Genomic DNA, 13,100 nt, shown 5'->3' with positions numbered 1-13,100 from the left:
ATATGTATTTTCTTCAGCTGGTTTAAGTCTGCATACCTCCATTTAAGTCAATGAGAAGCTACACTTATTTACACCTGGGGAGGATCTATCCCTTTATTTTAAAAATTGTTCCATTTTTAAAGTAAATTGTACTCTTTTCTCAACACCTCCAACTTTTCAGTAAACTTACATTATTTAAAACAGTAAGAAGTGCCTGCACTAAGCCACTACTGCACATTTCATATGGTGAGATAGTGTTTTCATCCTTCAACAGCACAATTAAGTTTTCTAAAGCAGTCTTCATTAAATCTCTCCAAGTATTTTCTCCCTCAATGCACTGGAGACAAAGAGAAGCATAAGATGAGACAAGTTAGTATAATTTAACTGAAGAATTATTCCAAGTACTACTACATATGCAGTTTTTGACAAAATATGTAAAAATTGTAAACATGAACATTTTATGTCTAAACTTATTGCAACTTTTCCTTGTTAGATATGAAAGCCTGTACTTACCTGTCTGTTTGTATGAAGTTCCCAAGAAGATTCTAACTGGGTTGCTATGTTCCTCAATGTTACAACTACTCCTCGAGGCATGCTTTCAACAGCTTTAAAATGATCATCATATAAATCTCTTGCCATAGTTCGTACCTGCCAAAAATTATTCTAAGGATCAGGATTAAAATATTCTTTTTATATTTTAGTATGCATACTTAGCCTCCTGAAGTGTATGGATCTCTCATAAGTAACAGCATATGAAACTGAGATAGGACCGTAATTTTGGTCTTGCCTAAACTTCCTTTCTAAAAATTGAAACTGGACTGCTACTGTTAGTCTCCAGTTTAAGTGGCTCTTCTCCATAACTGTTGCTCAGCAATTCATATCTAGCACAATCTTCCCCTCTCTATAGGGCATTTTCTCTTCCCAGTCAAAGCTTCCATACTCTCCAACACAAATGAGATTCCTAGTGATACTCTGGCATAACAATCAAGTAAAGCATACCACCACAACAGATGGCACTGCCAGAATGACAATCTTTGTAGAAAGTGAATTTATAATGCCAGGAGAGGAGCAGGAGCCCCTACTCTCCCCATAAGATACCTTGAAGGCAGGGGGGAGAACAGTGGCAGGCTAGACCAAAAAATCCCTTTTATACATGGCACCATAGGCTGTTCCACAGATGCTCCTCATAGGTGATGTTGCCACCACTGAGGTGCTACACTTCAGTCGGGAGACACTCCATGAGGAGATGAAGACAGAAAAAGGAGTGATGGATAGTGGAGCATACAGAATAGCTACAGAGCAGGTGGCAAGATTTTTCTGAGTTTGGCAAACAAATTATATGGTTCAACATGCACAATAGAATAGATTATCTTGATGTTTACAGAGGGTACAAATATAAAAACAACTGTAGTTTAATATTTTATTATCATCTTTATTCAGAACCAGAGGAGGAGGAGATAACAGGTTTGGGAGCAACTGTGACGACTGTACTATAAATTTTCTTTAGCAAAACACCAGAATATACACATGAGATTACTAGATCTTTCTTCAAGTTTCTAGTTTCTTCAAAATTCTAGCATCTGGGTTTTCTTTGCTAAAGATGTCCATGACAACAGTATTTAGATGAGTGGGAAGTAATATAAACTGATCACACAACCAGAAAACTAGAGTAAGGATAATCACACTGCCTTTGCAAACTGCATATTTATACATTGAAAACCTTAGTGCATGTTGCTAAATCTCAAGCACACGTGCCATGCTTATGAACAAGCTAAATTTGTAACTGCAGGCACCATACACAAAGGTTACAGAACCTATATGAATTGCTTATCTGTGCCTATGTCTAAACTCATATTCTAGACATGTTAATCTCTTCATAATGAAGGTTAAAACTAACTTTCTATTATAAACCCACTTTTTCCTAACACTCCATCCCACTTCACCAATACTAAACCAACTCCCCCAAAAAATTTCCTATCTGATCTTACATGAAGGAAGACGTTTTTCTAAAAAGCCTGAGGCCAATAGGAGAAGGCATTCATTAAGTGAATATTCAGGAAATTAGGTATTTTGCTTTTCTGAGTTTTTCTAATATTTTTTGCCTCATAATAATGACCTGTGTTCTGTGCAGCAATTACTTGGTACAGACTCTGGATTTCTGCAACACTTCCTCCCTTCCTACTCCAAGACCTCTTCCTTTCACTGCTATTCATCCAATCCGAACAATAGAATAGTATTTATGTTTATTTTTATATTAAATTAGGGTTACCATACGTCCGGATTTTCCCGGACATGTCCGGCTTTTTGGGCTTCAAATCCCCGTCCGGGGGGAAATCCCAAAAAGCCGGACATGTCTGGGAAAATCGGGACATGCGAGGCCGGCGGTGCTGGGCCGGGGCAGGGGCCAGGCCGGAGGTGCTGAGCCGGGGGCCGGGCCGGCGGTGCTCGGCCGGGGGCTGGCCCGGGGCCGGCACCCCAGGGCCCGAACCGACCCAGGCTAGAGATGCCGGGGGGGCCAGACTGGGCCTCGCCTCCTCCCCCCCCTTACCTGCTTCAGGCTTCCTGCAAATCAAATGTTCGCAGGAAGCAGGGGAGGGGGCGGAGACTTTGGGGAAGGGGTGGAGTTGGGGCGGGGGCGAGGCTGGGGGCGGGGCCCCGTGGAGTGTCCTCTTTTTGGACACTCAAAATATGGTAACCCTAATTAAATTCAATTTTACATTTCCTCCAGATTTAAATTTTCCATGTGATACATATTTTTGTATTTACAATGTGTAACTGCATTACAAAAATTGTTGTGGAAAAGCTGGAGGCTTTGAGGTTCAGAAGGAAGATTGGACTTTTGGGACCCAGAATGTGGTTTCAGTTTCGGTTTTCATGCCCAGCTGAAGTTTTTGGTACTTGGGAAGGGATGCATGCCTTATTTCTCCTCTCATTTTGAGGAGGGAAAGAAGTGACTTGCCATTTTGGAGCAGGAATTTTAATTGAGTTGATTTATATTTCTTGTTCTCACCACTGCCACCCTTCCCAGTAACTGTCCTAGGGCACCCCATCCCAATATCTGTCACTTCATCTAGCCCTGAGTTACCACCAAATTGAGGTGTAGGTAGACAGAAGACACTTTTCCTCAGGGCTATCGTTGCACGCTATCTATAGACACAGGCAGGTAACACTGCATCACCATAGATACCAAGCATATTTGGTTCATGTTCTGCAAGTTTCAGTCACAACCATATGAGTTAGAGACTTGTTTTAAGAAGGAGAAAGTTTAGTTTCTGGAGCACAATTAAGAATAAAATGTAAATATACAGCCATTTGCACAATCCCATAACTGTATAATATCTGTAAAACAAAGGGCCAAAAATTCAGGTTTGTTTAATTTGCTGACCCTTGCCTAAAACTGGCATTTTGGCAATTTTCAGAGAAGTCAGATGGGAAAAATTAGTTCTTCTCTGACTGAACTTGTTCCCAATCAAATCAATGACAATCCTTCCATTTATTTAAATGGGAGCAGGAACAGGCAGGTTTGAAAAGTAATTTTTGTAGGAAACAAGTACACAGGTCTTATAACTTTCTCCGTTTGTGTCACTTTGCATAGGTGTGAACAGGGAGAGGTGCCATCTTCGTCTACAGCAATTAATGAATGTACACAAAGCAGGGAGTAATATTTTAGAGGATGAGAAGATCAGGCTTGTCAGAAACAGTGGATGAGAGCCATAAAATTACTGTAGATTGAGAGAAAATTACATTTTTTTTAAACCAACATAGCTCAATTTCTCTCAAATCTTAAAAAAAATTGCTCATAGTTCAATAAATACTAATTTGGTTGTTAAAAACCTCAGTTATAGCAATGCATCTCTTCATAACCTAAGAAAAATTAAGACTATAGCAGCCCACAAATTTGATTAGAAGTACAAAAACCAAACACATTCACAAACCTTTTGCTTTGTTTTCTCTAACTTGGATTTCAGTTTTCTACCTCTTTTGCCAGTCCAGCCAGTCACAAACTCTGATCCTGCAAACCAATTTTAAAAATTCTTAAAATTTCACAATACTTAAAACGTAGACACATACACACTTCCCTGCCCATATCTGTTTATTACACATACCTACATACTTACCCAAAGAAGTTTCAGCAGTAAATGAATGTTTAGTTCCTCTATTGGACTCAAAAACAAAGCCTGGTAGATCTTCTTTTAATATTGTAGCTTGCTGACCATCTGAATTGTGGATAGCAATTTCTCCTTCCTTCAAACAGGTGAGTGACCAATTTCCCACAGTAAGTTTAGTGGGCCCAGGTGCTGATAAAATTGGCTGACTTGTGGTGGATGGCTTTACTTGGCTTCGAGCTCTTTGTAACTTCTCTAAGAATTCACTTCTACTTTCTATTAAAAAAAACACACACTATTTTCCAGTGCCTGACTTTAAACATCATATATTTCAAGCACAAGTTGTTGTTTTTTCAGGAAAAAAGTTTGACTTTAAGTATACTCCGTGCAATATAATGTTTGTTAGGAAGTGTAACACAGAGTGAAGTTAAACAAATCCATGTTAAACTTTAATTTAATCTTGTAAAAATCTAATAAGTAATTTACCTCATTACTGTTACTGTGAAGTTCTCTAGGAGCCCAAACAAGAGTAATAAGAGCCCAAATCAACCCTCCAACAGAATAACACACTAAAATGAAAACAGTATTTGCAACTTTGAAGTTCAAAAGGGGGTTGGGAAGGAGACTGCAGTAAGAAGCAACAGTTACTCAATATTAACACAAGGGGGCTGCTGCAGATTCAGGAGACCATGCCAAGGAGATGCCACTACTCCCAATCTGCTGACTACTTTTTAGGTCCTTTGCTCCACATAGAGGGGAACATCTTACTCTGTCAGTTTATTTATGTTATAATATTTTTCTCAACATAGGGAAACTAAACTTGTAACAACTATAGACAGGTTTTTCCATCTTCTAAATGATCATTTCATTTTGACCAATATTAATAGTTTAAACAATACAATGAAAGCAGTCTTATGGCATCATTCAAGGGACTGACAAAATCAATTATGTATATGAGATAATATTTTAATAGAGGAGGAACAGAACAGTATCCAGTATATCTGAGAAGAGTTTAGGGTAGTCTCAACCTAGGCTGCCTAACAATTATCTCATATAGCTGTCATTATATGTTGTTTTCTATGAACGTGTGAAGTTAAGCAATATTAAACCCCTGCGTGAATGCTCTCATTCAGAAGTAGAATGGCCTTAGTTCACAATTAAAGAATTGTCTACATGAACATTTAGTTTGTAGGCAACTTGGATATAAACATACTTCACACTAACCTGCTGCACACAAGTGTTCGTGTGGATCCTGCTGATACACACTAACTGTTCCTTTGTGTGCTTGGATCTACATACATGAGATAGATCAGGGGTCTCAAACACGCGGCCTGCGGGGTTATTTCGTGCGGCCCGCCAAGCTCCCCACACCCATGTGTCCCCCCCCCCATGCCTACCCCGCACCGCTCCCTGAAGCGGCTGGAACTATGTCCCTGCAGCCTGCAGCCCCGGGCAGGAGGGCGGCGGGGGGAGTAGAAGGCTCTGTGCTCTCACTTCTAGGCACTGCCCCCCGCAGCTCCCATTGGCCAGGAACGGGGAACCGTGGCCAATGGGAGCTTTGAGGGAGGTACCTGGAGGGGCAAGAGCAGCACATGGTGCCGTTCCCCCCGCCCCCCCCCCGGGAGTCTGGCTGCTTCCTGGAGTAGAGCAGACCAGAGCAGGGCCAGGGCAGGCGGGGAGCCTGCCCTGGGCACAGTGCATGGTGCTGCCACCCCGAAGCCCCTCTAGGTAAGTGGCGCCGGGCCGGAGCCCCCTGCCATATCCCACACCCTCCTGCACTCCAACTCCCTGCCCTGAGCCCCCTGCCACACCCTGCACCCCAACCCCCTGCTGTACCCCTCACTCCTCCTGCATCCTAATTCCCTGCCCTGAGCCCCCGCCATACCCTGCACACCTCCTGCACCTCAACTCCCTGCCCTGAGCCCCCATCACACCCTGCACCCCAACCCCCTATCTGGAGCCCCCACACGCTCCTGCACCTTAACTCCCTGCCCTGAGCCCCCTGCCACACCCTGGACCCCAACCCCCTGCTGCACTCCTCACCCCTCCTGAACCCCACACCCCAATTCCCTGCCCTGAGCCCCCTGCCGTACCCTGCACACCTCCTGCACCTCAACTCCCTGCCCTGAGCCCCCATCACACCCTGCACCCCCTGGGGGCAGGGAGCGGGCAGAGTTGGGGTGAGGACTTCAGGGAAGGTGTTGGAAAGGGGACAGGGAAGGGGTGGGGCCTCATGGAAGGGCCGGAGTGGGGGAAGGGCCGGGGACAACAAGGGGTGGGTGTCAGTGATGCGGCCCTCGGGCCAATGCACTAGTCCTCATGCGGCCCTCGTGGTCATTTGAGTTTGAGACCCCTGCTTTAGACCAAGTTTCCCATGCCTTCCTGTTTCCCTTTATGAAGAGAAAACTATACTGATATGGGAGCAAAGGGAGAGACGACATGTGAAGTAGATTTGTTTGGGGAGTTCTTTCTAGGTTGCTAGATGCTCTTGCCATCCTTCAGTGTGCTTTCTTCCTCCTGCAGCCCCTTATCTCAATGTGACTAGGGTCATATGGAGTTTAATAAACCTGTTTCTAGGTTATAATTTATATGGAAACCACTTTTAATAATTATTTTTGTTTAACCCATCTATAAAATAGTATAGTGAAATCCACCAATCCTTGCCAAAATGAAAAGATTAAAAGAAATTTTTAACTTCTTAGCTCAACTGGTAATGGTACTTATGAAAATGCCCTAGAAGATAATTAACTTTCTGAAATCCTTATAGCTCCCAGATTCCAGGTCTGATTTGTTTCAAATGTGTTAGGAAAAAAAGGAGGGATTAGCATAGCTACAGCATTGTAGCTGGGCTGCTGTAGTGCCTGTAGTGCAAATTTAGGGCTTCTCTATATGGGGACCCAGAAATATGATATTAAATCAGGGAAATTTCCTGGTTTAAGATCGTTTCAGTGAGATTGTATTTGTTTTGGTGAAGTCGGGGTGAGGGCAGATAAAAATCAGGCTTGTAATATAAGGTTAATTTCAACCTTATCTAGTCAAGCATGTAAAATAGGCCTAGTAATATTTGCAGTCAAATATTTTGGCCTGGTCTACACTTAAAATGTAGGTTGACATAGCTATTGTTCTCAAGGGTGTGAAAAATCCATACCCTCTGTGCACCATAGCTATACCAACCTAAGCCCCAGTGTGCTGCTCTAGCACCTGTGGTGTAGACATGGCTTTAGTTGCAGATGTAGGGCTTCTCTACATGGGGACCCTGAGGAACGTTAAGCTGAATTAACTAAAGATGTGAAGATAAAGCACATTAACCATTAAAAATTGCCATTTTACTGTTGTATAGTACAAAACAAATTTATATGCATAAAATGATTTAAGCATGCAGTCTTTAGAGGTGTAAAAATATTTTCTTTACTGCCTGGCATTATTGGAATCTTTTTTGTCATTTTACCTGCATTATTACAATTAAGTAAATTAAATTAATGAAACATTTCTAAATTTATCTAGTTAAAACCGTAATTAAACATTTACCATATATTGAAGTGAGGTTCTTACCCACGAAAGCTTATGTTCCCAATACTTCTGTTAGTCTCAAAGGTGCCACAGGACCCTCTGTTGCTATTTACCATATAGTACACCATATTGACAAGTGTTGTGATAATATGCACGTAGGTATATATAAGATTGCCCTGACTCGCTTTAAATTTCAAAATTCAAATTTAAATTATTGCTATTTTTGCACTGAAGTTTTATTTGTCTTCTAAAAATTCAAACCAGCTAATATTAAACAAATGTGAAGAGCAGTAAAGAAGGACTTTTCTAAGATGTCCACTGTATACTTATGCACTCTGTATAGAGTTTGTATCTTTGTGTTGTTCACACTACTCAATTCTATTGCTCAACAGCAATCCTTTGTAATTCAACATCTTTTCACCCACTCACAAAATAATATAATAATAAACATAATACATTACATAAGGTGCATCCTGGGGTTAATCAACATTGCATTAGAACTGCACATTGCGTATTGCAATTCTGGATAGAGAATAGAAACCAAGGATGCTATTCTCTTGAACACTTTGGAGAGTTATCTTACTAGATCAACCTCACAGAACCAAATTAGGGCTTTTCTACACAGGAACATCCAGGAAAGTTAAGCCAAATTAACTAAAGGTGTGAAGTTAAAGCATATTAAACCCCTGTATGAATGCTCTCATTCAGAAGTAAAGTGGCCTTGGTTCTCTTTTCCTTAGTCCAAGGACATATCTACATGAATGTTTAGTTTGTGGTAAGCTGGGGTGTAAATCTACCCTACCTACCGTGCCATGCACTAAATGTCCACGTGGATCCTGTTGGTGCACATTAGCATTTCCTTTGTGTGCTTTGTGGAATCTCCATCTCTGGAGATATTTAAGAGCAGGTTAGATAAATGTCTATCAGAGATGGTCTAGACAGTATTTGGTCCAGCCATGCGGGCAGGGGACTGGACTCGATGACCTCTTGAGGTCCCTTCCAGTCCTAGAATCTATGAACCTCAGGGGTCTCAAACTCAAATGACCATGAGGACCACATGAGGACTAGTGCATTGGCCCGAGGGCCGCATCACTGACACCCACCCTTTGCTGCCCCCGGCCCTGCCCCACTCCACCCCTTCCCTGAGGCCCCGCCCCTTCCCACCCCGCCCCTGCCCCCATTCCAACCCCTTCCCCGAAGTCCTCACCCCAACTCTACCCCCTCCCTGCCCCCAGGGGGTGCAGGAGGAGTGCAGAGTGTGATGGGGGCTCAGGGCAGGGAGTTGAGGTGCAGGAGGTGTGCAGGGTACGGCAGGGGGCTCAGGGCAGGGAATTGGGGTGTAACAGGGTGTGGGATGTGGCAGGGGGCTCCTGACAGGGGGTTGGAGTGCAGGAGGGGTGAAGGTTACGGCAGGGGGCTCAGGACAGGGAGTCGGGGTGTGGGGTGCAGGAGCGGGCTCAGGGCAGGGCGTTGGGGTGTGGGAGGAATGAGGGTGCAGGGTGTGACAGGGGGCTCAGGGCAGGGAATTGGGGTGCAGGAGGGTGTGGGATGTGGCAGGGGGCTCCGGACTGGGGGTTGGGGTGCGGGCTCTGGCCTGGCGCCGCTTACCTAGAGCGGCTCCAGGGTGGCAGCACCACGCACCATGGCCAGGGCAGGCTCCCTGCCTGCCTGCCTGCCCTGGCCCCGCTCCGCTCCAGGAAGCAGCCAGAGTCCTGGGGAGGGGGGGGGGGAATGGCACCATGTGCTGCTCTTGCTCCTCCAAGTACCTCTCCCAAAGCTCCCATTGGCCGCAGTTCCCCATTCCTGGCCAATGGGAACTGCAGGGGGCAGTGCCTGGAAGCGAAAGCACGGAGCCCTCTACTCCTCCCTCCCTCCCCCAGGGGCTGCAGGGACATAGTTCCAGCAGCTTCAGGGAGTGGTGCGGGGCTCGCGGCGCCACAGGGTAGGCAGAGGGATGGGGGGGAGGGCGCGCAGGTGTGGGGAACTTGGCGGGCCGCACGAAAGAACCCCGCAGGCCACATGCAGCCCGCAGGCCACGTGTTTGAGACCCCTGGTCTAAAAAGTTACATGATTATAGTGTCTGATTCCATTATCAAAACCATCTTTATTAGATGTCCTTCATCAACATGCCTGTCTCATAAAAGGTGCAGAGTGGACCATCTTTTGGAGAGGAGAAAGCAGAGCTAAATTTGCTTCAGTGATTGAGTTTTTCTATACTTTTATTTTTCAAATATAAACTTAACTTTGACATTCTAGACTAACATGAAGAAATGACAAAGTTTAAGGGTTTCTCCCTTTTAACAATAGATACTATCACAAGTTCAGATTTTTTTCTTGGAATTTCCATTAGCTTTCAACAGTGGAACTCCAACCTTCTCTTCTTTGAAGTTTCAAGCCACTAGGCTGATAAAGCCATTACACCCTGTTTCAATCCTGAACCACAACACCCCGTTACTAAATTTCACAAATTATTGAGTGGTGTAATACCACAATGCAGCTGATGATTTACAAATGTATGAACTGTTGCACTAGTGAAAAGATGAAACAAAGAGGATTGCCTCTGCTTCCCTGATAAAAGCAGCAATCAACACACTTAATTAATAGAAGTTGCACATTCTGTACAGAGTATAGAAAATATGTTGCAGAATACTTATAGCTCCAGGTCTGTCACCTAATCCCCTTAACAACAAGTTAAGAAACTGTGACATGTTAATGAGAAACTTTCCTTTGTCTTCCAACACAGGCAATTTCATTCTGCCAGCTAAAAGCAAACAGTAAATTAACATTTCAACCTGTTTTCCTGGGATGGCCACTACAAAGTGCCTTTAATTACTGGGATGATAAAATTAAGCTTGCATGAAACATCAAAACAAAATGAAGTTAATACACATTTACTGGCGAGATGTTTTCTGAACATAATCACCAAGGAAGTCAATTATAGTCACATGATATTTGACAGAAGCATCACAATTAACTGACCACCTTCTATCTGTTTTAATGCTTTACTATTTAGTACGCCAATTTCTATAAAACAGAATAGATCAAATTAAACAATATAAATAAACCTAGATTTCATTTATTGTGAAATTGAGAAGAAATTATACCTGAACTATCTGATCCTCCTTCAGGACTCCCACTTGAATACATTGTTGCCAGTTTTCCATCCAAAATAAATCTGAACCATCCATTGCTACCATTAGACAGTTCCAGGGCTGCTGCATCACTCCAGATATACAAGCAGTCCCTTCCCCTAATGATGGACCATTCTCTCCAGTGATATGGTTTACCCTGCTGCAGTTCTTTAGCATCCTCTTGCGGTTCATCCTCCTGTCAAGTTAGATAAAACAAAGTAATTCAGGAAAGAGGTAATTTAAATAAACTTGCTGTAAAAATACAAAAAGTGAGACATAGAAACTAAATATTCAAAAATATAACTGTAAGCCGTAAAATACTGATTTTAAAAGTTTTCTTTAAGGAATGTTTAATGAGATAATCTGAATAAGCAGCAGTTCTCTACATAAATTAGCCGTTATAAATGTTATTAAAAACCTACCTGTTGGAGCAGCCATCTTAGTACAACAATGGTAGTGTGTGGGGGCACTGACAAGGAGGAAACTTAACATAAGAGTCTACAAAACAGTTTCCATCCTGCTTTAACAAAATAATGTTTTATTGTCTACTATTTCAACACATGTAATTTTTTAACTTCTAGGTTTTTCTTGTAGTTAAACCTATTTAAGTGTTCCAGATCTGTCGTTCATTTCCTTCAGAGGTCTGTAAGTACAGATCTACTATTGTGCTTTTTCTACCCCCCCCCCCCCCCCAAAAAAAAAAAAAAGGGCAAAAGCTTTCAGTTTAGGCAATGTTGCATTTTTTGCAACTTGTTCTCCAGTGTTATAGCGTTACATCACCTAGAATAGGAGGAAAACCACCAAAGGTGACTTGATGAGTCAAAGTTAAAGTTGAATGGGTGATGGAAATTAGCTGGGATGGTAGCAAGTAGTCAATTACATGGTAGTTGGGAATTGATACATTAAGTACTGTACATTAAATACGCATTCCCAAATTTTCTGTAATTTAAGGGACTATTTTTCTTAGTTATGTTTATTTTAAGACCATTATTGCAAGGTTTAGAAATGTTATTTAGATATGACTATTTTTAAAGTACAGTTGAAAATAGATTCATAAATCCTACTTATCAGTTATATTTCAGTAATTTTTTTCAAAGCACTGTATGAATATCAGCTAATTAATCCCTACAACAATTCAAAGAGGTAAGTATTATCTCTATTTTACAGATGGGAACACTGAGAGAGAGCTTGATTTCCTGTTCAGATGCATATTACATTACCGAACAAAACAGTGGAGTCAATTTAATAGAACATATACATCAAGTACTATTGGATTTATGTATTTTTTCACATTTTCATGAAGTTGCAAAGATGTAGAGACAGAAGATGGCTTCGTGGAACAGACAAAGCTAGATAATGCTGTGCTTACTTTCTCAGGTTTGGACTCCTCTTCATTCTCATCATCAGAAGATGGTCCTGCCAAAGTTGACACTTTACTAATTACACCCAGTCTAGCAAGCTGGTCTAGAAAAAGGTCACCACCTTTATCTACCAAATCCCTTATGATTTGCAAGGCTAGCAAGTGGCCATCATCATCATCCTGCAAGAAATTGGCGTAGGAGGGAAAGAAGAAAGGAGAGAGGTGTTTACTGCAAGCCATTTCAAATTTTAAGAATTGTTAGTCCACCACTTAAGCTGTTCACATCATGACCTGTTGATTTATCAAAATTAAAAAACATCTGGTCAAAGACAAGATGATAAGCTATGGCCTAATATCAAGTAATCACAAAACACTGAACTTTATTTCACAGACAGATTCAATACATTGTAAAAGCAGTACAAAAAGTTAAAAGGGGGAAATTTTTTGTTTCTCAAATGCAATGTTATATCATAAATAATAAAAAAGAATAAGCTCACCTCTTGATCAAGGACAGTAGCAGTGATCTCAACCAATACTGTGGGCAGGTTGTGACCAGCATCAGAATCACAAACCTCTTTTAACAATGCTTCAGAACAAAAATGAATCATTTTTCTAATGAGGGCAAGACTTGCTTTCCTTTAAAAGTTAAAATAAAAAATTATCCCTTGCAAAGCTAAACAATCATACAACAAGTGATAAAAACGGTCTCAAAAAACGAGCTCCAAAGGTTTTTGTATTCTACTTATTATTATTACTATATTATATCTCAAAATTATATCTGATAACTAGGACTGAAATATTGGAATGTCAGCTCTAGTTTTAATTCTTTTAACCTATATGTAAACAGAATCAAGAAGTGCAGAAATCTGAAGTCCTCCTCTTCCTCCACACCTTATCTCCATGCAACCTTACTCAACCACTACCACTCTGAAGATGTCGAATGTCTCTCTCCAGTCCTGGCTAAACCACACTGGATTTGCTTCTCTGTCTCCTTCCTGGATATCCAAATCCCAA

The 13,100-nt window shown here is 42.0% G+C and overlaps 1 protein-coding gene across 7 annotated transcripts in view; it reads right to left on the bottom strand.

Annotated features, from left to right (window-relative positions):
* The window catches only part of HECTD1 (HECT domain E3 ubiquitin protein ligase 1), a 104,576-nt gene that overhangs the window by 42,928 nt on the left and 48,548 nt on the right, over nucleotides 1–13,100 (bottom strand). For all 7 annotated transcript variants that reach the window (XM_034768704.1, XM_034768702.1, XM_034768707.1 and 4 more), the window contains exons 11-17: nucleotides 12,584–12,722; nucleotides 12,096–12,266; nucleotides 10,700–10,922; nucleotides 4,098–4,361; nucleotides 3,915–3,991; nucleotides 493–627; nucleotides 170–316 (exon numbers count right to left, since the gene is read on the bottom strand). In XM_034768704.1, coding sequence (XP_034624595.1) covers nucleotides 170–316; nucleotides 493–627; nucleotides 3,915–3,991; nucleotides 4,098–4,361; nucleotides 10,700–10,922; nucleotides 12,096–12,266; nucleotides 12,584–12,722 — 1,156 coding nt within the window. The remainder of the gene's footprint in view (nucleotides 1–169; nucleotides 317–492; nucleotides 628–3,914; nucleotides 3,992–4,097; nucleotides 4,362–10,699; nucleotides 10,923–12,095; nucleotides 12,267–12,583; nucleotides 12,723–13,100) is intronic.

Source organism: Trachemys scripta, chromosome 4, assembly GCF_013100865.1.
Source record: "Trachemys scripta elegans isolate TJP31775 chromosome 4, CAS_Tse_1.0, whole genome shotgun sequence".
In the NCBI taxonomy this organism is placed as follows: Eukaryota; Metazoa; Chordata; order Testudines; family Emydidae; genus Trachemys; species Trachemys scripta.
Note: the sequence above shows the minus strand (reverse complement) of the source record. Positions and strands in the feature narration are given on the sequence as shown.